The sequence below is a fragment of the Pelobates fuscus genome, chromosome 5, assembly GCF_036172605.1.
Source record: "Pelobates fuscus isolate aPelFus1 chromosome 5, aPelFus1.pri, whole genome shotgun sequence".
In the NCBI taxonomy this organism is placed as follows: Eukaryota; Metazoa; Chordata; class Amphibia; order Anura; family Pelobatidae; genus Pelobates; species Pelobates fuscus.
The window spans coordinates 367,635,959-367,663,360 of NC_086321.1; the positions used below are offsets into that span (position 1 = coordinate 367,635,959).

Genomic DNA, 27,402 nt, shown 5'->3' on the forward strand with positions numbered 1-27,402 from the left:
TACCTGAAGTGCTCCCGTTTTAACAAAATTAGCTGAACAAAAAGAGCTGGCCAGAATGCATGTGTAAACATTGAAGGTATGGATGATAGCAGCAAAACTCTTGAGTACATTTTCTGGAATCTGGAATTCCATAATGGACATTGAATTATGTTGTAAAACTTTCTTGAGATATTTGGAAGTGGAAAACCTGAACAATGTATAGAAATATGTATGGAGCAAGGGCCTAGTATAGATTACCTGCTCTGTTTCCTGTAATTACACTGCCAAGCAACTAGCACAGAATGTGTATACATGGGTTTGTGCATATGTGAGCAGGTGTAAACCTGTACACTGAATTCTTTAATCACCTGTTTCTGTCTGCAGACGAGCTTTACTTAATGTCAGCTCAGCGACAGTACGCTGGTTTTGCTCTGTCTTAGCCTTGAATTCGCTCAGCTGATCCTCCATCATACGACAGAGCTTCTCAAAATTAACCTAGTTGTAGAGACACACAGAGGTGAATTATAAACAAAGTAGTCATTTGTAAAAATATATCTTGTCATTTTTCTTAAATCATTTATCTTCCATTGTGTCCCTTTTTGGTTTGGTTAAAATGATATTGTTCTATACCATGCCCCAACACACCCTGCCCCAACCACACACTTTTTTTTAATTATGCTTTTCTTAAGTACTTATTAACTGATATGTTTAATACCTTTTATGCTCTATAAGAAATCAAATGATTGTACACTAGACTATCTAACTTAGCACAAACATATATTCCTGACCCTATAGAGTTAAAACCACCATCTAGCCCCCTTACCCCCTCTTGCCCCCCTAAATATAGTAAAATCTTACTTGTATTCAAGTCTGAAGCTGCTGCCTCTGCCTGTGAACTGCCTCTGTCTGCTGACATCATCAGAAGTGGTGGTCTGAGCCAATCCCAATGCTTTCACATAGGATTGACAAGTCAAACACAGCCCTGGCCAATCAGAATCTTCTCATAGAGATACATTGAATCAATGCATCTCTATGAGGAGAGTTCAGTGTCTGCATGCAGAGGGTGGAGACACTGAATGGCAGTGCTGTTTACTCTGCAGCACTGCCCAAGGAAGCAGCTTTAGCAGCCATCTTAGGAGTGGCCAGTGGAGTTATCACTAGGCTGTAATGTAAACACTGCATTATCTCTGAGAATACCGTGTTTACTGCAAAAAGTCTGAAGGGAATGAGTCCACTCACCAGAACAAATGCAATAAGCTGTAGTTGTTCTGGTGACTATAGTGTCATTTTAAGAACGAAATGTTAGAGTCTTTAACAGATTACTTAAAGGATCCACCAAGCACCATGACCATACAACTCACTCTAATGGCAATTGAGCTAAGACTTTGGGTGCAGTTTGACAAAAAAACATGGTGTGTCTTAACACCCATAGCTCACCTACCATCTGCATTAATATTGGTAAATTTAAATTCTGTGTTACCAGTATCAATTCCATCCAACCTGAAGGGGGTTGATTTACTGAGGGCATTAGGGGTAAGCTAGCCCTGCACCCTCAAAATATCACATCCATCAAGGGTGGATGGAATTGACATCAGAAATGTAGACGTGTAAATCCTGCATTATTAATCCACCTGGTGAATGGGAAAGACCTGTTTTTATGTCAATCCAATCCAAAATGGTTTGCTGAAAAAGTGGGACTATTTGCACCATAACCATTACAGATTGCTGTAGTGGGCATTGTATTTAATGTGTTCCATTAGCCTCTTTATTGTACTGAAGCCTGAGGAATATGAGCAAGTTAACAAAATGCTTTCTTTAAAATGTTGTAAGGAGAAACTGCAAGGAATCTTAGATGTGCAATCATTCTGAAGGCATATTACAGTTCTCTATAGCATTAAATGTAAAGTTGGGTTGAAAACTGACTTGCATCTACTGGATTCTTTTCCTGCCACTCTGTTACTACTGCTAATCCGAAAAAAGGCAAAACCTACCTTGAAATGATTACACTGGTTAAAATGCAACCATTTTTTATAGGAATCAATTAGCTTTTATTGCACACCATCTCTATACGATTAATTCTTTACATTAACTGTTGAGGTGAGAAGGTTCTAAGTGTCAGTGTGGGGAAAGCGGGTTTGTTTAAACTACCATATAATCCACAAACCTTGGATTTTGTGATAGTTTCAAGGTTGCTGTTGAGATCATCGATCTCCATCCTCATCTCACTCTTCTCCTTCTCCAGTTTCTGCTTCACGCGTTGCAAGTTGTCGATTTGCTCTCCATACTCCGCAGCACCTTCTGAGTGCTTCTTACGGAGAGTGGCAACGGTGGCTTCATGTTGCAAGGAGACCTCCTCCAGATCCCTGCGCATCTTTTGAAATTCAGTTTCTCTTTTCTTATTCATCTCTATCTGAGTAGATGTGGCACCTCCAGCTTCCTCCAGCCTCTCGCTAATCTCCTCCAGTTCCCTGGTCAGGTCAGACCTTTGCTTCTCCGCCTTGGCTCGTGTTGCCTTCTCAGACTCAATCTCTTCTTCAAGTTCTTCCACGCGAGCCTGGCACACAAACAATGGGTGAATGTTTATTATTGTCAGAGAATTCTGAGAGTTGCATTTCAACAATATCTGTAGGATCAGAGGTTGACAATACTGCTCTACTGGGTGCCATGTGAAATGCCCTAAATACTTATGTACGGATCTGTATGGAGTTCCCACTGAATTTTAACTTTCATTAGTAAGAAAAGAAACCAAAATTAAAAAAAATAAATGTTTACCGTTACCTCGAACTTTTAAAAATAAACACTTATATAGTGGCATACCTGTAAACATTAATACTTGTTTTTTTACCTGGAGTTCCTTTATTTTCTTCTGAAATTGATTTGCCAGAACCTGTTCATCCTCGATTCTACTCAACAGCTGGCTTATCTCGAAATCCTTCCTGCCAGCAAAAAATAGAACAGATAACGAACGACCAAATATGACTATTAATGAGATATAAATTTTTAAAAAAGAATACGGAGCTAGCATATTTAAACGGCCCACTCAGTGATGTCCTACTAAAAGGATAGGAGTAATCCTTAATTTAATACTTTAATCTTTAGTAGTTGAAATTGAGGTTTTCATTTGAAATGTATACTTCTGTGTTATCTGCTTTAATGGAATGCATGTGCAATGTATCTGTTTTAATCGATTATTCAAATTAATTTGCAATGTCTCGGTATTAAATTCGGTGAAATTTTTGAAAAAATGTTTTCAATGTCCTTTATGTAATGTAATAAAATAAATGAGGACAAAGCAAGAGGAAAAAAAAATAGGTTTATGTTACCCTATCCGAGGTAGTGAAAACGGATGCTATATTAAAGCTTCACAAACTACATTTCTATAATTGTTTAACAATACGTCATAATCATAATCTCTGCATTCTCGTATATGTCCAATCATCAAGTCGCTGTATCGCTGCACTTCATGCTTTGAGATTAGTCGAATGACCACAAGAAACCCCATACTTTTTTAGCTTTTCGTCCATCTGTTGTCTGTCATTCTCCAAATCCATTATAGAGTCATGTGCCATTTTCAAGTCTCCTTCCAGCTTCCTCTTGGCCCGTTCGTTCTCCATGCGAAGCTTTTTCTCTTGCTCTAGAGAGCCTTGAAGCTACATTAGAGATTGGAGACCATGTTGGTCAAAGTTTCCATGACTTTTAAATGCAAATAATAATAAAGGTATGGTGCACATTTAAAGAAAATAAAGCTGTAATTATTCAAATTTCGGCTATTCTGAGTAGGATATGTGCTTGGTTACGAACATACATTTTAAAGGTAATATAGTAAACTCTGAGACAACCCTTGAAGGAAGTTCATCTACCCCTATATACATCCAGGGAAAAGTTTTCCATATTATAGGCTCGACTTAATATTGTTGGGTAAAATGTTCAAATGATCCAATATAATTGGATAAAAAATATTTTAAAAAATATTAAAATATAAAAAAATATTAAAAAATATTAAAATATAAAAAAATATATATATTATATATGAAAAATATATATTTAAAAAATCCATGTAATAATTTGAAAAGCTTACCCAACAATATTAAATCGAGGCCTATGTCAGGTTGGTACTGGTACTCACATCGTCAATTTGCTGTTCTAGTTTGGTTTTAAGTTTGGTCAGTGAGTTGACTTTGTCTTCCTCAGCCTGGAGATCATCTAAGGTTTGCTGATGAGCTTCTTGGAGAGCCTTCTTTTCTTTGGTCAGCTTCACAATGGTTTCATCTAGACTAGCCATTTCCTCAGTGAGGTTTTTCACCTTGTAAAATTAGATGTTAAAAATATAAGGAAATAGTAATTAGCCTTTTTCTAAATAATGACTACATAAAACTAATGAAGCCAAACTTTATTGGTAACCAAAATATATGTATTCTCTTCTTATTGGTAAAACCCAAACATATTTGGTCTATGAAAAGTCAGCTTCAATATTCAATCAAATTTTAAACGATAGAACATACTTTGTTTTCTATGGCGTGTCTTTCCTTCTCAACCTTGGCCAACGTCAACTCAAGGTCATCAATATCTTTCTTCAATTCAGAACACTCATCCTCCAGTTTTCGTTTCTTGGCTGTCAGTTCAGCATTCGACTCCTCCTCATCTTCCAGTCTCTCATTGAGCTCTTTGATTTTGGCTTCCAACTGAATCTTGGTTTTAATTAACTGATCACATCTTTCCTCTGCATCATTCAAGTTTTCTAATTCCTTCGGAGAAAAGATAGATATTTCTGTGTTTCATGGATAAGCATATGAAATATAGGTGCATGACCGAGCCTTAATAAACACAACAAACAACTTGGGAGTTAGCTGAAAGGGCAGTAGAGCCATCAAAATGAAATATGATAAAGTTAAAATATTATAGATGGGGAGGCAGAGCCTGCAGCAAACTAGAGTAGACATACTCAACTGAGCTCTATGCCCTGCTTGACAAACAAATCGATTTTAGGGTGGAAACTGGGTTATCACCCAGTTATAAAACGTGATACTACTATGTGAAAGTATAATGGGCTGGAAAAACAAACCGAAAGCTGACAAGGGCCCTACCAGCTGGGATATTGATGATTTCTTGCGGAGACCTGTCACCTAATTTGCTTGTACTCATGGTCACTCTAATATAGCCCTTCTGCGATGTAACCTCCCCCTCCCCCCCCCCACTCCCAATTACCTAGAAGGGAACACTACGGTTTTGTTTATTCTCATTGATCTACAAGAGGGGGTTACATCCTCTGAGAACATATAGCCCTACTAGTGTACTAACCTTGGGTGCAGTTGCCAAGTGTTCTAGAGGGCTCACTAGTTTGTAATCACGTTTCGTTTACTGCAATCTCTACATTTTCTTTTATATACAAAACATGTCTTGGTAAACTTGATATATAATCTTTATTTATGTACCCGTGCCATCAAAGTACTACTCTTGTGATCTTCACATGTAGAGTAAACAAAAATAAAGAATTTAAAAATATATATTTATATATATTACAGATGTGAACACCATATTACAAGTTAGACAAGTAAAATGTTAGCCTATGGCAGTAAGTATTGCACTTTGACATCAGAGGAAGCCCAGCCCTGTGACCCAGAAAATGGTCCATGAACCAAATGATACTTACAGACTGGACATGCAGGTGTAGGTCATTCTTCTCTTGAAGAAGTTTTACCATCTTCTCCTCCAGCTCTTTCCTTTGTGCCTCAGACTTTGCCAGATTCTCCTTAGTTTTGGCAAACTCCTCTTTCATTACAGCCATCTCTTTTTCAGTTTCTGCGCTCCGGAGTAGGGGCTTAATCTTGAAGTACAATTTCATCCAAGGCCAGTGTTTAACATTCATGAAAGCTCGGATATTATACTGGATACTGAATATCGCTTCCCTAAAAATCAACATTAAAAGAAAGAGGATTAACTGTCCTCTAAGACTGACTAATTAAACATATGAAATACTGAATTATTGCTGAATAAGTTTACCTTCTGTCCATCATCTTTTTGAATTCCACCCTCATCAGGTATCCTCTACTTAAGGCCTGCGTGCGAGTAATCAGATGGGCTAGGCGATCATCACGCATTTCTTCCAAAGTTCCCAGCAACCCAGCTTTGAAGAACACCTAAAATATTTAGAACACAGGATGCCAATTATGAGAAGACATACAATGCTATCAAAGTATTTAAACAAGGAAGATACATTTAGTTTTTTACAGTTTTCAAATACATCCTGGGGTTTAGGAATTATTACCAAGCTCAGTGGACCTCGATTAATTAACTTCGGAAGGGTAAAGGACAGAGTTGACCTTGTTGTGAATGGAATCTCTAATTATCAGATACTGCACCTGACTTCCTTAACCACTCTCTCCCTAACAAATATATTTTACCATTCAGGATCAATAAGAACATTTAAGGTAATAAAAGTATGTTATGAAGCCAGGGAGGAGCATGAAATATATGAGACGGGAATCTGCCATTGCTACACAAACTCCACAACTTTAAGTGTTGCACCTCACGCAACCCTAAGCCAAAATAAAAGACTAGATCCAGGATTCCCCACCCATCACCAGATGTAATTTCTAGTAGTCTCGCATCTCTGATCTATATTAATGTCATGCTTTACCTTTGTGTGCCCAAATTTATACTGAGTGTGATCAATATCAATTGACCCCAAGAGTTTCTCTGAGGCTTTTTTGCTGTCAATAAAGTGTCCCTCTGGAATGGCACTTGCATTCAGAATTCGATATCTATAAAAAGAGAAGATACAAAGAAGAAGGTTGGTTTGGTTCCCCCAGAACCAAGTGTGAGAATGAAGAAAAACTGTCACATCTTGTCCTTTAGTTACTCCCTACTTGAGTTCCAATCCAGATTTTGCTCACTTCTCCCATCTCAGAAGGAGGCATTTGCATTCTAAAGGTATCCCTCCACAAAGGCAGGGCCTACGATTTGCCCCCTATAAAATAAGCTAGCTGTGGTCATACCTCATCAAGTATGGTAAATGTATTCTATGGCTTACTCCAAACTGAAACATAATTCAAACCAATAAGGTCCTGTATGATCTGATTTAAATAAAGCTCAGAACATTCTCTCTTCCATCTCGCCTTATTTCCTCACTATCATTTCTTCATTATTTAACAGTTTTACATCAGAATAGGTTTCTCAAACTAAAGATTTACCGTTGTTTAAAGTCTGCATATGCAATTCTGCTGGGAAAACCCTTGCGGCATATTCTAATGCCCTCGAGTACCCCGTTACATCTCAACTGGTGCAAGACAAGGTGATGATCCATTTCGCCTGCAGGACAAAGACATGACATGTAAATGAATCTCAATTTTATACAAGAAAACGTACAAGAACGTATGAACTTTAAAGGGACACTATAGGCAGTAAAACAACTTTAGCTTAATTAAGCAGTCTGAGTGTATAGATCATGCGCCTGCAGTTTCACCGCTCATCTCTGTCATTTAGGAATTAAATTTGTTATTGTTTCTCTTTATGCAGCCCTAGTCACACCTTCCCTGGCTGTGACTTCCACAACCTGCATTATTTTTTTTTCTATCATATCTTAACTTACTTAGAAGTTTTTAGAAGTTTTTACCTCCTGCACTGTAAATTGCATTTTAATCAGACAGAAGGCCTATGGTCTAGAAGCTACTAACACAGCAGGAGATAAGAAATTCTAAACTAAACAGAATTTGCAAAAAAGGTAGTGTAAACATTAGATCTCAATTTACAGGAAGTGTTTAGGACGGCTGTGCAAGTCACGTGCAGAGAGTTGTGACTAAATCTGTATACACAACGCCTAAATGACATAGAACTGAGCAGTGAGACTGCAGGGACATGATTTGTACAACAAAAGCTAAAGTTTTTTGGTGCCTATAGTGTCCCTTGAAATAAAAAAAATTATTTACATTTTTGCCTTCCTCCCCCTTCCCCCAAGTCTTTAACATCATTACATACGTGTATGCATATGATCTAATTCAACAGAGAATAATTTCCATACAGCGTGGCTTCTGGAAAAGCCAACCTCTTTAATATTTTTAATTTTCCATTTAAAAGGGACTCTCTTGTCCACCTGTCTGACCAATTACCTGGTGTTTTTGTTTCATTAGGAATTAGGCACCTCACAAAATGGGGATGAGTGGTCCTCAGGTTGGACATGAGCTTGTTCAGGTTTTCCTGCAGGGTAAGCATGCAACAGGTAATTATTATACATAGAAACATAGAATGCTTCAGAGACAATATTATATATGTATTAAATGATCATAAGGGCAGAAGGTAAGACCAAGAATCTCTGGCTACAGTGGAACCTCTGTATATTGTGTGATTATGGGTAAGGCAGGTTATTACCCCGAATCCCCAGCTGCAATGGAAGCTCTGCACACTGTGTGATTTTGGGTAAGGTGGCTTATTACCCAGAAACCCACTGTATTTAATAATGAAATTTGAATAAATCATTGCATAATACTATTTGTATCCGTGATACTAAGTATCAGTGGGAGTTGAGGTTCTGGGTTTTTTATGGGAAAAATCTGAAAAAAATCATCACTGTAGGCAGGTAACATGAAACATGTGCAGGAACACGTAAATGCCAAAAATATCCACAAAGAGTTACTTACCCTGAAAAGAGCGGACACCGTCTGAAAGGAAGAACCTTTCTTCTTAGCAGCCTTCTTGGTGCCTCCTTCTGTTAAAAACACATGAAAAGAGTGTCCAGTGATCCCATTCTGCGATCTGTTCTATGTCTGTGTTGCACATAAACTCTCCAATCCAAGCAAAGCCAAATAAGCACAAAACTTTATTGGATAAGGGACAGAAAATCAGGGATGAAATACAGAATACACCAAATTAATATATAAAATTTGCACTGAATCTCAGGTTATGCAGGGATCGAATGGTGAAGCTACAAGATATTTTGTTCATGTACCGTACTTAAGCCGAGGTCCAAGGGTAACCTCACAAGATAGTATGTGGATCAAGAATCTATACTTCTTAATTGTGATCAACTTAAATTAAGAGTCAACAAGTCAGTCATTACCTACCTACATCTGTACCAGAGTACGCAGCGTAAAGGTTTGCCAAAAGTTTCATGGATGACTTTTGATAGAGTCCCACCACAGTGTCATTCAGTGGGTCCTTGTTCTTCTCCAGCCAACCTTTAATATTGTAATCCACTGTCCCGGCATAATGGACGAGAGAGAAGTGAGCCTCAGCTTTGCCTTTGGCTGGTTTTGGTTTCTGGAAGTTGTTGGACTTGCCGAGATGCTGGTCATACAGCTTGTTCTTGAACGAAGAGTCTGTTGCCTTGGGAAACATGCACTCCTCTTCAAGGATGGAGAAAATGCCCATTGGCTAAAAATAACAGGAAACACCATAACAGGTTCATGTTTTTAATACAAAGGTTCTGTATAGACTTAAAGGGGCACTATAGTCACCAAAACAACTTTAGCTTAATGAAACCGTTTTGATGGATAGATCATGCCCCTGCTGTCTCTCTAAATACTGAAGATAAAAAATATTTTTATATGTGATCTTTCAACTAATGGCCAATTATACAAACACCCACCAGATATTGGAAAACATGAAAACATTTACAACCTATGTACATTATTACAACCTAATGCAAACATAGTAGAATGTAGAATAAAATTACTTTACATCCAAGAGAATTGGACCATAGCAGTGGTACAAAGGGGTAATAATATTTGTAGAAGGTACCTTCTCAATAAGCTCAATGCAGGCTGCCAAGTCCATGCCGAAGTCAATGAAGTCCCACTCAATCCCTTCCTTCTTGTATTCCTCTTGTTCCAAGACGAACATGTGGTGATTAAAGAACTGTTGCAGTTTCTCGTTGGTGAAGTTGATGCACAGCTGCTCCAAACTGTTCAACTGAACACAGCAAAACAATCACAGTGTTTATTTGTCAAACACATCGAAAATACTATCGCTGTACACTCCAGGGCAGGCACTGCCAACGTCTGTCTGTCTGTCTGATAATATGATGAATTAAAAGTATTGCAGCAGGAACATCAATGGGCCACTCTAGAGTATCATAAATTGGAATCTAGTATTCTAGATACCAGGATAACAGAATAACAGATACATCGGGATAACAGAATAACAAACATTGCTCATGGGAAAGTTGTACACAGCACATCAGGGTGTAATTCTGCATAGATTTTTTTTTTAATAAAAGGAGAATATTTATTGAATATTGCAGCATCTTAGAGGCCACTTCTATAACAAGATAACAACGTGTTCAATTATTCTTTTAGGTTACTGACTGAACACACAATACAGACCGCAAAAATGTGTCAAAACATACAGATGTAGTTATAAACATCAATTACAAACATAAATGATAATGCTCAACCAAATAATGAGCTATTTTAAATTGCCTATGGTTTAGTGATAAAATAGTAACTGGGTCGACAGCCATTGAGAATCAAGTTTCCGACTAGAAGTAGAAGATTTATTCAGTATGCTTGTTATGAATGATGTGGATGTTTTTTATGTTTTTTGTTCTTGCAGAATTTTGAGTAAAATTAAGCAGGGGGGGGAGGGGGGGGCGGGACACATCTCATTTAAGTGGCATCAAAACAAAAAACAACCAAATAAACATCGTATTCTGTGTCCAAAGCCAGAATAAATACAGAGAATAAAAGGCTGAAGAGGAATCTGCTGCTCATATGATGCTTCAATCGTCTTCGGAAGGTGGGAGATGTTAGGGGAGGCATTAGCAAAATAAAATAAATAAAAAACACAATTCAGGCAATATTCAGCAATGCTAACCTCAAAGATTTCAAACCCAGCAATATCCAGCACCCCGATGAAATGCTGTCTGGGAAGTTTGGTATCCAGCTGTTGGTTAATCCGGGTTACCATCCACAGGAATAATTTCTCATACACGGACTTGGCCAGGGCATTTACATTTTGGTGCACCTATAAGAGAGTAGCTCAACATTTAATATTTTGTATAAACCTGGTGACATCATCAATAAAAAAAAAGATTTTTGCAAAGGCTGCTCACCTGCTCAACGGTCTGACTTTTGGTGACGTATTCATTTCCGACTTTGACTCGAGGGTAGCAGAGCGCTTTTAGGAATTCTGCTGAGTTGAGTCCCATCAGATAGGCGGTTTTATCTGCCACTGTAAAACAAGATGATCTAAGTGTGCTAACCTGAATAACACTTGTCTTAAGTGTTTGGTCATTCTAACCCAAGCTTACCACTAAATGCCTTTGTTATATATAAGTTATGGCTGTCAATCTTTGTTAACCCCATTAAGACGACAAAATATTCCCTTCTGTTCTTACCTTCGGTACCATCAGGTTCTGCCTGCTCCTCCCGGGGCTTCTGTTTGAACTTCATTACGCCGTAGTGCATTACTGAACCTGTTAACTTGTAAATACCAATTTTTTCTTCTGAGGTGAAGCCCAGAATATCTATGGCACTCTACATTTAACAAAAAGACAGAAGAGTATGAAATAAACCATGGTGGTGTATATGTAACAAACTATAACATTGTAACTAGAGAACTTACATCTGTGGCCATTAATTCCTCTGTGTCGTCAATGCTGGCCACTGAGATCTCCCCCTGGCTCATATATGGGAAGTCATATGGATTTGTTGTAATTAACAATGTTTCTAGGGAAAAGAGAGATCACACGATCAGTGTTAGTCACTCAAGTGAGAATTCAAGGTGAAATGCGTTTAGGTCAGCTATTCTGGTCTTAAATTTGGAAGTCACTTTTAATTCTCTCTTTTGTGAATAGCCCTGTATGACTCTTTGTTAGTTACCGTTTAAATATCAGTAAGAGACTAGGTAAATAATAATACGTCTAAAAGTGAGGCACTTGCAAAAATGTGTTAAAGGAACACTCCAAGCACTTCAACCACTACAGTGCACTGCAGTCAAAAGGTGCCAGGAGTGCCCTGGCACCAGCCAAACTAAGTAATTAAACCATTTTTCTTACCTTGGGTGCACAGTGCGCACGTCACTTCCACCATGATGAGTCAGAGACTCCTGCTAGGAGCTTCCGTTACCTCTTCTAAGCTAAACCCCAACTTATTGGTTAAGAGCATCAGCTGATTGCGCTCAATCAGTGAGCTGACCCCCAATCTTAGCTCAACTTAGTGAGCTTCTGACTATCCTGGAGGACGTGATCAGTCCCCGGATGACCCCTAGGAAGTTTTCAAACTGTTTGCAAACATTTTGACTACTTACAATGGGGGAAGGATGCCAGGACACTTACATGGTGCTTGGAGTGTTCATTTAAGAATAAAAATTATAAGCACATTTAAAAAGGGCCGCTAAAGAAATCCAGACCACTTCATTTAAATGAAGTGGTCTGGGTGCAGTTGTCCTGTCATTTTAACCCTGCAAAGTAAAACATTACAGTTTTTTTGTTTTATTTTGAAACTGCAATGTTTACATTGCAGAGTTGAACACCACTCTAGCCACTAGAGGTGCTCCCACTGCACCGACCGAGTAGAACTCGGTGACATGACACGGAAGCTTCAATGCTTTCTCATGAGTAACATTGGATGCACGCGAACACTTGTCCTCCAATGCTTCTGTCCAGCTGGTTTGATCTGAAATGTATGATTCCTTTGTGCATTTTCCACTATTAGTGATTTTATGTAGCCTATTAAATTTCAAAATTGTACATTTTTGTGTGTGCAGTTACCTTAACAGGATACTGTAGGCACCCAGACAACATCATCTCATTGACGTGCCCCTGCCCTCCTTAGTCTTGCAATGTAAAACATTGTAATTTTAGAGAAACTGCAATGTTTAGATTGCAGTGTTAAGACCGCCTTTAGTGGCTGTCAATCATACAGCCACTAGAGGTGCTTCCTGCAGTTTCACGGAGTTGCATGTGCAGTTTCATGGAGTGCATGTCTAGCGTGTTGAAAAAAACCATAGTAAAAAAGCATTGAGTAAATCGCATTATGTTCCCCCATCGGCTGACGTCGGAGGAGCCTGACCCAACACCACGGGGCATCGTCACTGGAAAATGTGTTTTAAAAAGGTTGTTTAACATTTTATTCGCTGGGGGGAGGGTGGAATAAGGGAGGGGCACTATAGTGTTAGGAATACAGCTTTATATTCCTAACACTATAGCGTTTCTTTAAAGCAGATTTAATATATATTTATTTTTTAATTATGCATATTTTATTATTAGGGACTACTTTTCCTTATGTATAACTTGAAGGTTGACAAAAGTTGATTTTTTTTTTTCTCTACTCACCTCCCATAACGCATCACTTCCTGAAGTGGTGCGTTACTGATCATCATTATTAACTCTCGCACAGTCGCCAGATCCCCTAGGCATGTGCATGATTTCACGCACCCGCCTATGAAAGGGTAGAAAATATAAATTTCCGGGGGCCGCCATCTTAGAATCTGTAACCCCCCGGCAGGACCAGAACAACTTCAAAAAGTTGAGAAGGTCCCGGGGTCAGAAGAGGTTGACGGGTACTTCATTAAGACTTTACCACAGCATCACTAGTTTGGAAATGTGTGGTCGGGGATTCCTTCTCGAGGAATTAACACTCTCATGATGTTCAGCCAGCCACAGGAGACCATTACGTTGTTTAAACAGGTGGAGATGGATAGATTGTTTGTCGACTCAACCAAATCGTCAGTCTTGTCAGCCAACTCTAATCTGGACTATGCCCAAGGTGTTTTTAGATTTTTAGATAAAATGCCCAGGCAATATATGAAAAAAAAAATATTTGCTCATTACCTCTCAATGTTTATTTACTAAAAAGTTAAATTTACTTCAAGTTTAAGATAAAATAGCAGTTAAAAAGTGAATCTCTGGGGGCGGAGCCTGGCATCCAGACTGAGCGGTTGTGCTGAACCTCAGCTCCCGCTATACTCACCACTTTCTGGGGGAAATTCCCCAAAAAACGGCACAATCGCCTACTGGAGGGCAGCCATAATGACGGGGACACCCGGGGGAATCTTCCGACACCAAAATCAAGCCTGTAACCCCCCGGGGACCCGACCACGCACCCTGAGGCCTGTTGGAGGTCGAACTGCGGGGAGACGGCCGCTCCCTGCACTGCCTGGCCCGGACACGGATCTCTTGGGGTTGCCAAAACCTACCCCCCCCCCCCCATGGACCGACGGGGGTTATCTCGGTCCACGACAAGCAACAGAAGTGGCAGTCACGGGCGGATCACAGAGCCTACTGCGACACAGCACAAAAGTAGCCGAGCACATGGCGCACCCAAAATGGCGGCGACATGCACACCAAGTGAGCCATACTACATGCCCGTAGAGGAACCCCACAGTGAGGACGTGCGACGCATAGAGGCCGCTTTTGCCCGATTCTGGCATGCCTTAAATAAGCAGCTGCACGTACATCAGGAAGCACAGCACACCCTGCCGGGACAAAGTGAGCGGCGTCGCCCCCCCGTGGAAAAGCATAAGGTACCACAGCGCAGAGAAAAGGGGCACCCTGCGTCGTACAGAGCCATAGCCCTCAAGCTACCAGCCCGACAACTACCGCGCAGGATGAGAACTCACCGCCGCTGGAGGCGACGTCGCAACAAGCAACCCGGCTATCCCTTGCCACAAAGAGAGGCAAAGCAGCATGGAGGGGGATCGCGACCTCGACGGATGAAGCGGGCTACATCACAAGCGGGTGCCTGCCCAGGCCCATCAGAGTCAGATAAGGCAAGGCAGCCTTGGAGGCTGCTGCAGCTGCTCACACACAGTCCCCGTCCCATATGCCTAATTGAAGGGACTAATTGCAGGGAAAGCTGGGTCTCTCTACCTCTGGGCATCGGCTAGGTGCACTTTTAAATCTTACCTGTGGACTACTGGTTAATAACAACGGATTGCTGCAAACCTACCATATATAGATGCTACTGTGTGGATACCCTAAGCTTATAGTTCCACACTGTGATTGTCGCTCATAGTATACTTAAATCTACCCTGCTATATCTTAGTCAGTGTGTATATAATATGCTTTCTTACCATTGTTGACACAACCACTGGCTAGATCAACTTAAGCATGTTTCATACAAAATACATTGGCAAAGCTTAAACTGTATGTGCTCATCAATATGTATAACACTAAGGCCACTGTAAACAACGTTAAGCATTGTTTAAACTATTTAAGCTACTTTATAATCTTCTAGTTAATCATATTACCTAAGCTATCTCTAATCACCATTTATGCAAGCAATTTATCATTTATTGTGTAAGCGTGTTCCTATTATTTTAGTTTAATTTGCGCGACATGGAAATACTGAACCTGCGCATCTATTCTGTACAAAGTTTGCGCACTTAATCCCTCGCAACTAGTTAATGTTAAGCGAATTCATTTGCATATAGACTAAACCTGTTTACAAATGCGACTTTAAATCATTATATATAAAAAGAGGTATTAATGCTGAGGGAATGTTAGATGCCATTGTTATTGATCCCTATACTGTATTCGAATTGCAAACTTCCCTCTCTTTATTCTGTACCCCATCTAATATGCCTCAATAAAATACAGATTGACAAAAAAAAAAGTGAATCTCTGCCATTTTGCCCTAAATGTTACAACTCTGTTGTCTGCTCGTCATATGGCACGAGTTAGTGATTAAACCTTATTTACCTAAAATATCAACGTTATACATTGTACATTGGACATATATAAAAGGGCAGAATAACAAAGAAAAATGCGGATTTCACTATATTCCCTATTTTAAGAGTATTTTTGAGCCCCCAGAAAGAACGGATTCCAATGGCTCTCTTTAGTACATACCAATGAGTTCTGGCTTTTTATTGGAGATAATCTGATAGAAGATGTGATAGCTTCTCTCTGCCGCAAGCTGGAAAGTTACCCTGGATTTTTCCAGGAGATCTACAATTAGAGGAATAAGTCTGTATTCATAATTATATATAGAAACAGTTGAAGATGGTGGGATTAGATAAAAGCTTAGTAGTGTGTATGTGGCTAACCAGATGCAGATGTGACCTAACTAAGCATTGATAAGGGCCTCAAAAAGTTTTAAGGGCCTCAAAAAGTTTTTTATGTGTGGTGCCTCCCACCCATTACTTATTGTGACCCTCTATCTACCCACATAGTTCTCAATGCTTATCTTAAAGGCAATTCATGAATGAACCATTGCCCTTCTCTGTATTCTAAATGATGTCGGCTGCTTAAAACACGTCATTTGTGGATAAAGCATGTGGTCACGGTGTGCAAATTATTAATGCCAAAAGAAGAATATAAATCATAGGAGAATCTCGTGTAGAGAATTAAGCAAGGAGGACCATCTTGAAATATTTGTAACTCAGACTGGAAGATGTATAAAATTACCTTAGCACCAACTAAAATTGGGGAAATTTTTGAGTACAAGATTTACCTAGAAATATACGTTTTATTTGCCACCAGGTTACATGATTCGTCCATATTTATACGACTGAACATTTTTCGGTAGCTTTTTGTCTTTACAAACTATGCGAGCTCAGAAAGGTGAGATCCCCTATCCAATGTTTGGAAGTAAATTCTATATAATCTAACAAAGTTGCTAATGATAACAATAGAACATGGTGCCTAAATCTGCTTTTGTAGAAAAATCATCACGATCTACTCACATGTTTCAATATCTGCTGAAGCCAACTTTCCAGTGGTACCAAAGTGGATTCGAATAAATTTACCCTGCCACGTAAAAACAAGATACAATCATCCTCTCATCGTCTACAGCTGGACATTAGTTTGATATATGCCAATCGGTGGTTACTGTAATCTTTTAAAACCTTTAAAATTCCAATCCATTAACGATAACAGACTAATTTTAATTTGCGCAGATTGACAAGGTAATAAGGAAACACGGTTCTATAAAAAATATGTAAGTTAACTATTATATAAAATTTTGGCAACTTTGGCCTTAAATTTGAAATTTACTTTGAATTCTCCCTTTAATGAATAACCCTGTAAATATTCTCTCTAGTGTTAAATGAGAGGAGTGTTGGGGTATCAGTTGGCAGAGTAGTGCGGAGTCTTTGCTAGTCTGGTACTGTGTGGGTTTATGTTCTGGCTGGTGGCCTATGCTCTCCATTTTCTCCAGGCCTTTACTGGCCCTCTGGGACGTTTTCAGAGAAAATTTAGTATTTTGGGCAGACTACGTTGCTGGACTGCGAGAAGTTTGTATGGTGTCTATGGAAGTGTTTGCAAGTGACCGCAGGTTGAGATGAGACAGAACTCAAGACATGACACACTCTTGCCAAGAGCGGCAACGGAGTCATAGCAAACGGAGTCTGCTTGCACAGGGCTTTGAGAAAGCTCCGTCATGCTGGGCTGGATTTACTGATGGAAGTTTTTTAGGATACATGATATCACACTTAATGACTCCAGCAGCCGGCAAGTGCTAAAACCATATATGTCCTGTGCAGCATTAGCAGGCCATGCACACAGAGATCACGTATTGAGGAACTTAGTGATTGCTGTACCAATCGCTCATTACTTCTTTTAACATGTATAGCACATCTAGCTTTTTAAAACTAATGTTGGGAACATAACTTACGAAACGGGATGAGTTGTCATTCCTCACAGTTTTGGCATTGCCAAATGCTTCCAGCAGAGGGTTAGCCTGGATGATTTGATCTTCCAAAGTGCCCTATTAGGAAAATAACCGAACAGAATAAAAATAATAATAAAAAAAATAATAAAATAACAGAATAGTGAAATTACATCTCAAAGAATATACATGGGTAACTAATGTTGATTGCTTCATAACAGGCCATCAGTAATTACGGGCCTTTTTCTCGGAGTGTGAATTAGAGCCATTAGTGGAATAATATAAATGGGAACAGAAAAAAAAAATATTTTGCAATGTTGTCGAAAATAATCAGCTAACATTCACAAGCAACTATTTCCATTTTTCCGAAAGATCGCACCTTCATTTTACTGCCCGTATCCTTCTTCTTAGGGTCACCAACAGCTGCAATTGTTGCAAAGTACTGGATGACACGTTTGGTGTTCACAGTCTTCCCGGCACCAGATTCTCCGCTGCAATAAAACAGGTCACAGGATCGAGGTTAGGAAAGCAGGAGAAATCAATATAAGCCCGGCATTTATATCGCATGAGGTGCATCAACTCAAGCAGAGATTGTCAAACATACAATAAATGAAAATGAGGGGGGGTTATTTCACCTTATTTCACAGATTATAGGGACACTATAGTCACCAGAACAACTTCATGCCCCTGGAGTTAAATCCCTTTGTTCATACCGCCCTAGTCACACTCTGCATGTGACTTGCACATCCGTCCCAAACACTTCCTGTAAAGAGTCATCTAATGTTTACACTTCCTGTATTGAAAATACTGATTAAAGGAGCACTATAGGGTCAGGAACACAAACATATATTTCTGACGCTATACTGTTAAAATCACCATCTAGCCCCCCAGGCCCTCTCTTGCCTCTCTAAATATAGTACAATTCTGCCCCTGGTTCTGCCCCTGTCTGCCTCAGAATAGCAAGCTGTCTGCTGACATCACCAGAAGTGTTGTTCTGAGCCAATCACAATGCTTCCCCATATAATTGCCTGAGACTGTCAAGGAGGCAGATCAGGGGCAAAGCCAGCACAAGTCAAACACAGCCCTGGCCAATCAACATCTCATCATAGAGATGAATTGATCAACGAATCTCTATGAGGAAAGTTCAGTGTCTGCATCCAGAGGGAGGAGACACTGAATGTTTGGATGCATTTTAGGCAGCCATGACCCAGGAAGGATCTCTAACAGCCCTCTGAGGAGTGGCCAGAGAAGCTATCACTAGGCTGTAATGTAAACACTGCATTTTCTCTGAAGCAAAAAGCTTGAAGAGTATGATTCTACTCACCAGAACAAATGCTGTAGTTGTTCTGGTGACTATAGTGTCCCTTTAATTTGGAATTTCTTATCTCTTGCTCTGTTAATTGTCTTCTAGACCTTACAAGAGCCTCCTGAATGTAATTAAAAGTTAAATTTACAGAGCAGAAGATAAAACATTTTAAAGTAAGTTAACATCTGATTGAAAGTGAAACCATTTCCTTCCATGCAAGCTGTGTGAGTCACAACCAGGAGAGGTGTGGCTGGGGATGCATAAACAGAAACAAAAGTGATTTAACTCCTAAATGGCAAATAATTGAGCAGTGAGACTGCAGGAGCATGGTCTATACACCAAAACTGCCCCATTAAGCTAAACTTGTTTTGGTGACTACAGTGTCCCTTTAACCCCTTAAGGACCAAACTTCTGGAATAAAAGGGAATCATGACATGTCACACATGTCATGTGTCCTTAAGGGGTTAAGGTTTAAAACATTTTAGGTTTTTGTTTTGTGTTTTGTTTTGTTTTTGGTGTATACTTAAGGGTATACTTTCACAAGAGCCTTTGTGAATTCGGTTCTGACAAAAGAACAACGAATTTAAGGCCAAATCCTGCCTGTCTGTACAGATATTTTATGTAGAAGGGGACATTTCCCCATGACAGTCTAGGCTACAGGGGTGGCATTTGGCTAATAAAGATTCCTCAGTCTTTTGTCAAACTGCTTGAAACATAGTTTGGCCAGTCTGCACCCAGAAGTCCATTAATTAATACAATAATCAACATAACAGTGCCCTTTTTAAAAATTAAAAAAAATTAAAGCACAGTTTTATAGTGTCATTTTCATGGTACAATAAGTTTACCAGAATTTAAAGAGGAACTGTCCCTTCCTAAATTTTAGCACAACCTAATGGAAAAATAAAAGTTAGCTATTGTTTTTAATTCGTTATATTTTATTTTAAATGCAAATGGGTTAACTCTTGCAAAGTCATGCACACATAGCCACATAGACAACAAGAATTTAGGATTATACATACGTGATCAGAATAGACTGATTCTCCCGATCTGTGGAAATAGAGAATTATATTGTTAAAATGATCTTATCATAAAACATGCAAAGGAATATACATTTATTTTTTTGCAAAATAACTCATCCCCTCCTGATCTTACAATCAGTATTTTAACGCAGTACTGACAGTACATTGCAGGCAACGAAAACTTATGTTACATTATCTGAGGTATTATACGAATGTGCAATTATTGGTACTGCATCTTACAAAGGAACTCTATAGGCACCCATCATCTCGTTGAAGTGGTCTGGGTCCTGTGTCCCATCGTTTTAAGCCGTGCAGTTGAAAAACAGTTTTCATTACAGTATTAACCTCAAGTGGCTGTCCTGCGGGGATCCACTAGAGGCGTTTCTGGCAAAATAGTGGATTAAAACTCTTCTAAACATTCAATGCAGAGTGAACAACATAAAAACACAGTACACGGTGTTTACTTTAGAAGTTTGAAACACACTCTTTTGAGAATTGTATTACTCTGAAAATGTGTAGTAGATACATGAGATTTTTAACATTCCATATAGTATGATGAATTATCCTGTGTGTTTCTCAGACATGCTTTTAAACTTACCAGTTAACATGGACTGATAGGCATTATCAGAGATGGAGAAGATGTGAGGTGGGGCTTCCTGACGCTTTTTGCCTCTGTAAGCATTGACCACTTCCTGGTTGTACACGGGCAGCCACTTGTAGGGGTTCACTGTGACACAGAACAGGCCGGAATAGGTCTTTAAAAAGAACAAACACTGTGAGTTTCATATATTTACATACTTATGTCATATGAGCAAGTTCTAAAGCTGCAGTCTAAAACATGTTGTCATTTATTCTCTATGTCCTCATGGGATCTGCTCTATAGAACTGAACAACATACTCTGGGTGAGATCTTACCAGGGATCTATAAAGTACTACCACTACCTCTCTATGTCCTCATGGGATCTGCTCTATAGAACGGAACACAATACTCTAGGTGAGATCTTACCAGGTATTTATAATGTACTATCACTACCTCTCTATGTCCTCCTGGGATCTGTTCTATAGAACTGAACACAATACTCTAGGCGAGATCTTACCAGGGATCTATAAAGTAGTATCACTACCTCTCTATGTTTTCCTGGGATCTGCTCTATAGAACTGAACACAATACTCTAGGTGAGATCTTACCAGGGATCTATAAAGTACTATCACTACCTCTCTATGTTTTCCTGGGATCTGCTCTATAGAACGGAACACAATACTCTAGGTGAGATCTTACCAGGTATTTATAAAGTACTATCACTACCTCTCTATGTCCTTCTGGGATCTGCTCTATAGAACTGAACACAATACTCTAGGTGAGATCTTACCAGGGATCTATAAAGTACTATCACTACCTCTCTATGTTTTCCTGGGATCTGCTCTATAGATCGGAACACAATACTCTAGGTGAGATCTTACCAGGGATCTATAAAGTACTATCACTACCTCTCTATGTCCTTCTGGGATCTGCTCTATAGAATGGAACACAATACTCTAGGTGAGATCTTATCAGGGATCTATATAGTACTATCACTACCTCTCTATGTCCTCCTGAGGATCGACTCTAGAGAACCTAACATAATATTCTTGGTGAGATCTTACCAGGAATCTTTAAAATGTATTGCAAATACCTCTGTATTCCCCTTACATTCCTTGCTATGTCTCATACTTTGATAAAAAATCCCCAGTCTACCATGATGCCGTCATTGAGGAAGAGAGATTATCCAGGAGATATGGAAGCTTCACTTACATAGATCATCCAGGCCTTGTAGCGCTCCTTCAGATTATACAGCACGGCCGGCTCATTTAGATGGGTCAGCATCGCCATGTCCTCTATTTTGTCATACTTAGGCGGGTTCATAGGGAACACATTTTCAGGTTTAACGGTGACGGTCTGAGATTTTAATAAGAAGGATTGAATTAAGAAGAGCAGGTCTTTCGGCAAGCAAGTCGCTCGACTGAGGTCAATTATGGTAAACAAATTGTGTGCCGGAAAATGGATATAAGTACAACTATTATCACTTCATTCAGGGTATCTATGGGGCCAGTAACTACGCAACATAGACAATATATTTCTCTGTATGTGTTATATCTTTTTCCCTTACACAAATTTAATCATGGATTTTTTTTTTTTTTTTTTTTTTTTTTTACAGTCAATGGATCAGTAGAGGTATTTTTTTATATATTTTTTTCATTATCTTTTTCATGTGTTGGTTTATTTTGTGAAGCCCACCTTTTGGAGGTCTGGCTCCTTTTCTAATTACTATATAAAACTAATGCAGATCCTGGCCAATATAAAAGACAATTATTTTTTTTTGGGGGGGGGGCATATAATTATAGCATGCAAATTTTTGTATTTCTTTATTAGTGTCCTTGCTTTAATTTTTATTTTACACCTATGTCACACTTGAATGTTATGGAGAACCAATCGATTTGTTTGACTCGCTTACATACAAGAGATGAAAGCAAGAAATGGCAACATATTGGGTTGAAAGATTAAGATAATGTCTACTTAAATACAAGTATTAGAGAAAAATCGAAATATGAGAAATGTATGACACAGAGGCACATATACACACAAATGTAATTTGATATCAGACACGTAGGATATACAAACACAAGTGGGCTTATTATTAACAAATTGCAGTAGCTTGTAACTAAAGCATTTATTGCAATGTTTATGCTCTAATCATAGAACATCTCGATTGCATGAATAGATTGGAACGTGACAAAAAAACAAAACAATGAGTGGTAAGATGTTCCCCATCATTATTAGGTAATAGAATTAGAGTGATTTGAAAATCAAAATGCAAAATGTAGGCCGAATAGTCGAGCTGGAAAAATTCTCCATTTCACAAATATAAATACAGCTTGGCTGTTTCATCCTGAATTTTAGAATTCTATATTCAATTCACAGTTTAGTGAATAAACCGGGCCAGAATGTACACATACACGTGTACATGCGCATCAGGTCCCCAATGCCTGTCAATAAAAAGGATTGAATTGGACCCATCGCTGGAGGAGACCACGCTTCCTCCATGGCATTGCAAGAGGAGGAGAGGTGAACAGCGCCAAGGGAGTTTTGGTGCTGGAAAAAAGTTAAATAAAAACAATTGTTTTATTATTTTTTATGGGACACACAAGGGGAGGATGGGGACCTGTGTAACTAAGGACAAGGACACTAGAATAGAGCTTTGCATTCCTTTAAACGTCCATAATACGACTGTACGGTTTCATGGTGTATTTAGTATTTCCAAAAATTAAACTACATCTGTCTTAAGAAAAAGGACACGGTATGGTGGAGGTAACATTTCATTTGAACACTGAGCAGCAAGCATGCTTGCAAATGTACACATATAATATATATCAGACATAGCCTGATGGTATTGGAAGAAATATGCCAAACTACAAAAATATATATTTTTTTATAGAACACACAGTATAGAGAGCGCAAGATAAAGATAATATAGTGAACTTTCTAGGACAATGCCCCAAACTCAGTTATCCACAAGATTAAATGGAAAAAGCTGCTAAATACAAATAAAAACCTTCCCAAGTTTTAAAACATCCTATAGAACAAAAATTAAAACAAGTCATGTATCAGCGCTTAGTGAACATAGGGTTCAACACAGAAAATATCTATTAATAAAGAGGTTTCATTCCAGTCTTATTAGAGGGTACTTCTAAAAGTCCGCAGGGATAAGTTGCTGTAACAGTAGTATGTCAAATCTGTGTCTTTGTACGTATCCAAACCTTAAAATAGAAAAGATACTGACATAGCGTAAAAATGTAACAACTTTATGTCCCATATAAAAAGACCCCCATAGGAGAAACTCTTACAATAAAATATTGTGAAGCTTATCTCTAAGTTTCACAGTAAAAGCAAAGTTCAAACAGAGTGTCAATGGAAGGATTTGAATGTTACCGCTCCGTGGATACTGTTTATTCAGAACCGGTCCTGTGCACAAAGATCGGTCCTCTCCAGGAGCACCGGCTTCCAGATACTGCTGTGATCGTTGCAAAATTCAAAAGTCCCGCCAAAAAAGATTGTGTAAAAATTTTGCTTTGCTTTTACTGTGAACCTTAGAGATAAGCTTCACAACATTTTATTGTAAGAGTTTCTCCTATGGGGGTCTTTTTATATGGGAAATAAAGTTGTTAAATTTTTACGCTATGTCAGTATCTTTTCTATTTTAAGGTTTGGATACGTACAAAGACACTGTAGATCACATGCAGGGAGCTGTGTTTAGGACTGCCTAAGCAAAGTGATTTAACTCCTAAATGACAGAGAATTGAACAGCGGGACTCCAGGGGCATGATCTATACACCAAAACTGCTTCATTAACCCCTTAAGGACACATGACGTGTGTGACACGTCATGATTCCCTTTTATTCCAGAAGTTTGGTCCTTAAGGGGTTAAACTAAACTTGTTTTGGTGACTATAGAGTTCCTTTAGCATAAAGACTGAATTTTCCACAAGACTTTTCCTGGTTGACAGTTCTAATTTAACCATCCTCTTTGCTATATATTATCAATCACATTTTAAATAAATCCTATTTAAAAAAGGGTATCTTACTATTTTGCCACATACTGAGCGACGGGGTGAGATTCAGATGGGAAGAAGATAAGTTCTAAGTTCTAGCCGGGATGTAGATCCCCATTTGTTGCCAAACCACAACTCCTATAATTATTTGCCAACTTTCGGACTGGTAAAGGTAATATGAGAGGATGTATCATTTTGCTGGTCCTGTTGTAAAGGCTGTGCAGTTACCATGGAAACTAGTGAAATGTGTTTGATCAAAGCACTGTACATCATGGAGATTGCACACAACTTTAGAAAGTTTTTTGTTTGCTTTTAAAAATCATTCACCTTTGTTGCCTAAATTTTTTCCCCCCCAATTTTCTACAGTTCGGGGTTCTGCGAATAAAACCCATTGTGAATTATTCGCCAAGATTGTCCGTAATGATAATTCCTTACCCGATTATCCTCCGTCTCCACAGTGGTCTTACCACCATCTGAGCTCTTAATTTTCCCCTTTACATAATCCACAGTTGGGTCAGTCACGTAGCAGTGGGTTTTGGCATCAAACGGTTGGTTCTGAGCTTCAATACGCTCCTTCTCGGGTTTGCGCAGGAACACTGCGGCCACACCATAAATCTGCATCTCTACATCGCTGCTCATGGCTGCGGTTTTGACTGGCTGAAAGAGGAAATACATTGATTAGTCAGTGTACCATTGCACTCACTACACCGCCTGAGTGTTAACGCCTGGGCTGTGTGTGCCATTTGTGAAGCTTTGATTACTTATAAGCATAAAGATCAAAACCCATGTTAAAAAGCAGTAACGGCGTCATTAATCTTTCGAGTGGCGGAGGGATGGACAATATACTGTTAATACTTTGTTTGTTAGTGACAGCCATAGAAGTGATTGTAAAAAAAACACAGGATTTTGGGGATTAAGTTGGTCTGTGATCTGGGGTTAAACTCCAACACCTCTAGAGCCCCTCATCCTGAGAGCATGCACTGCTATGGCCCCTCATCCTGAGAGCAGAGACAGAGCATGCATCTCTAGAGCCCCTCATCCTGAGAGCAGAGACAGAGCATGCATCTCTAGAGCCCCTCATACTGAGAGCAGAGACAGAGCATGCAGCTCTAGAGCCCCTCATCCTGAGAGCAGAGACAGAGCATGCAGCTCTAGAGCCCCTCATCCTGAGAGCAGAGACAGAGCAAGCATCTCTAGAGCCCCTCATCCTGAGAGCAGAGACAGAGCATGCATCTCTAGAGCCCCTCATCCTGAGAGCAGAGACAGAGCATGCATCTCTAGAGCCCCTCATCCTGAGAGCAGAGACAGAGCATGCATCTCTAGAGCCCCTCATCCTGAGAGCAGAGACAGAGCATGCATCTCTAGAGCCCCTCATCCTGAGAGCAGAGACAGAGCATGCATCTCTAGAGCCCCCCATCCTGAGAGCAGAGACAGGACAGAGCATGCATCTCTAGAGCCCCTCATCCTGAGAGCAGAGACAGAGCATGCAGCTCTAGAGCCCCTCATCCTGAGAGCAGAGACAGAGCATGCATCTCTAGAGCCCCCCATCCTGAGAGCAGAGACAGGACAGAGCATGCATCTCTAGAGCCCCTCATCCTGAGAGCATGCACCTTTATGGTCCCTCGTCCTGAGAGCAGAGGTAGAGCATGCCGCTCTAGAGCCCCTCATCATGAGAGCAGAGACAGAGCATGCAGCTCTAGAGCCCCTCGTCCTGAGAGCAGAGACAGATAATGCAGCTCTATGGCCCCGCGTCCTGAGAGCATGCATTGCTATGGCCCCTAATCATGAGAGCATGCATTGCTATGGCCCCTCATCCTTAGAGCAGAGACAGATAATGCAGCTCTATGGCCCCGCGTCCTGAGAGCACGCATTGCTATGGCCCCTCATCCTTAGAGCAGAGACAGATAATGCAGCTCTAGAGCCCCTCATCCTGAGAGCATGCATTGCTATGGCCCCTCATCCTTAGAGCAGAGACAGAGCATGCACCTCTATGGACCTCTAGGGCACCAGGAAATGATTGGAATCTTTTGTAGCAACAAGTGCTAGGAGCCAACACAACCAGTTACCAAATAAATCCAGCCTTTAAACTCTCATTTCCGTACCTCTTCAATCCAGCCAGCAAGAGAGGAAGATGTTGGTATTTAAAACTGAAAAAAAAAAGGATAAAAAAGTGGTACTGTGTATATTACACAATTAATATAAAAGATAGTTCAAATTGGACAATTATAGTCTATAATATTGTGAGTTTGTATGGTACATAAGCTAAAAAGCAATAGAATCACTCTGAATAGAATAGAGTTTTGTAAAGCACATGGCCAGTCATTTAATACTTACAGCTCCTACAGCTTCAAATAGCCCTTAGATAACACACAACGTGCCTTTATAAGAGTTCTATAATCCCTCGGGTTTCTGCTTCCTCTATAATTGGAAAGCAGATCCTGCCCTTGGCTAACTTATTTTGCATTAAAATTTAAATATAGCGATGATCTTCTGTCTTATTTTCTTCCATTTAGAGACCTTTGCCAAGGTGTACAATTGTGAGTCATGACCTCTAGCCCTTAAGAATGGGATTATCATGCCAAGGCGGGCAACGAATATGCTTCATTGGTAATGATAGGACAACGACGAGGAATCAGCGAGGGAGGGAAGAATGCAAGAAGTTTCAACTATGTAGAGTTCACGGACCCTTCCGACAATGCATTGGCAAGGATGAGAAACACTGCTACAATTACTGGGAGAACCAGTGGGGTTATAATGCCCATCATTTGGAGCTTGCAACTTTTTGCATTTTGCCAAGTTTGCAATCATTCTGTCTCTGAAATATCATATACCGTACATTCTAGAAAATATTCATTTGCAGGTTCTCTTTATGCATATAACAAACAGGGGTTTTTGCCACTTTTGTATATTTAATAAGACAAGTTTTATATATTCCCAAGCTTAACAAAAAAGTATTTATTGGGACATTT

At 39.5% G+C, this 27,402-nt stretch overlaps 2 protein-coding genes across 2 annotated transcripts in view; one reads left to right on the forward strand and one right to left on the reverse strand.

The window, feature by feature from the left end:
* Nucleotides 1-26,786, reverse strand: part of LOC134611842 (myosin-3-like) — a 35,428-nt gene extending 8,642 nt beyond the window's left edge. Inside the window, exons 1-28 of the mRNA XM_063456107.1 lie at nucleotides 26,768-26,786; nucleotides 26,536-26,580; nucleotides 24,869-25,090; nucleotides 21,640-21,783; nucleotides 20,446-20,602; nucleotides 19,848-19,875; nucleotides 17,902-18,013; nucleotides 17,529-17,621; nucleotides 16,600-16,663; nucleotides 15,764-15,862; nucleotides 11,536-11,639; nucleotides 11,309-11,447; nucleotides 11,024-11,142; nucleotides 10,786-10,935; nucleotides 9,712-9,882; nucleotides 9,036-9,345; nucleotides 8,613-8,680; nucleotides 8,085-8,172; nucleotides 7,170-7,287; nucleotides 6,617-6,740; nucleotides 5,980-6,116; nucleotides 5,630-5,885; nucleotides 4,482-4,724; nucleotides 4,106-4,282; nucleotides 3,484-3,629; nucleotides 2,825-2,915; nucleotides 2,144-2,533; nucleotides 348-474 (exon numbers count right to left, since the gene is read on the reverse strand). Coding sequence (XP_063312177.1) covers nucleotides 348-474; nucleotides 2,144-2,533; nucleotides 2,825-2,915; nucleotides 3,484-3,629; nucleotides 4,106-4,282; nucleotides 4,482-4,724; nucleotides 5,630-5,885; nucleotides 5,980-6,116; nucleotides 6,617-6,740; nucleotides 7,170-7,287; nucleotides 8,085-8,172; nucleotides 8,613-8,680; nucleotides 9,036-9,345; nucleotides 9,712-9,882; nucleotides 10,786-10,935; nucleotides 11,024-11,142; nucleotides 11,309-11,447; nucleotides 11,536-11,639; nucleotides 15,764-15,862; nucleotides 16,600-16,663; nucleotides 17,529-17,621; nucleotides 17,902-18,013; nucleotides 19,848-19,875; nucleotides 20,446-20,602; nucleotides 21,640-21,783; nucleotides 24,869-25,072 — 3,859 coding nt within the window. The 5' untranslated portion in view covers nucleotides 25,073-25,090; nucleotides 26,536-26,580; nucleotides 26,768-26,786. The remainder of the gene's footprint in view (nucleotides 1-347; nucleotides 475-2,143; nucleotides 2,534-2,824; nucleotides 2,916-3,483; nucleotides 3,630-4,105; nucleotides 4,283-4,481; nucleotides 4,725-5,629; nucleotides 5,886-5,979; nucleotides 6,117-6,616; nucleotides 6,741-7,169; nucleotides 7,288-8,084; nucleotides 8,173-8,612; nucleotides 8,681-9,035; nucleotides 9,346-9,711; nucleotides 9,883-10,785; nucleotides 10,936-11,023; nucleotides 11,143-11,308; nucleotides 11,448-11,535; nucleotides 11,640-15,763; nucleotides 15,863-16,599; nucleotides 16,664-17,528; nucleotides 17,622-17,901; nucleotides 18,014-19,847; nucleotides 19,876-20,445; nucleotides 20,603-21,639; nucleotides 21,784-24,868; nucleotides 25,091-26,535; nucleotides 26,581-26,767) is intronic.
* The window catches only part of LOC134611849 (ABC-type organic anion transporter ABCA8-like), a 224,764-nt gene continuing 214,762 nt past the window's right edge, over nucleotides 17,401-27,402 (forward strand). The window contains exon 1 of the mRNA XM_063456115.1: nucleotides 17,401-17,405. The gene's annotated coding sequence lies outside the window, so the exon portion shown is untranslated. The remainder of the gene's footprint in view (nucleotides 17,406-27,402) is intronic.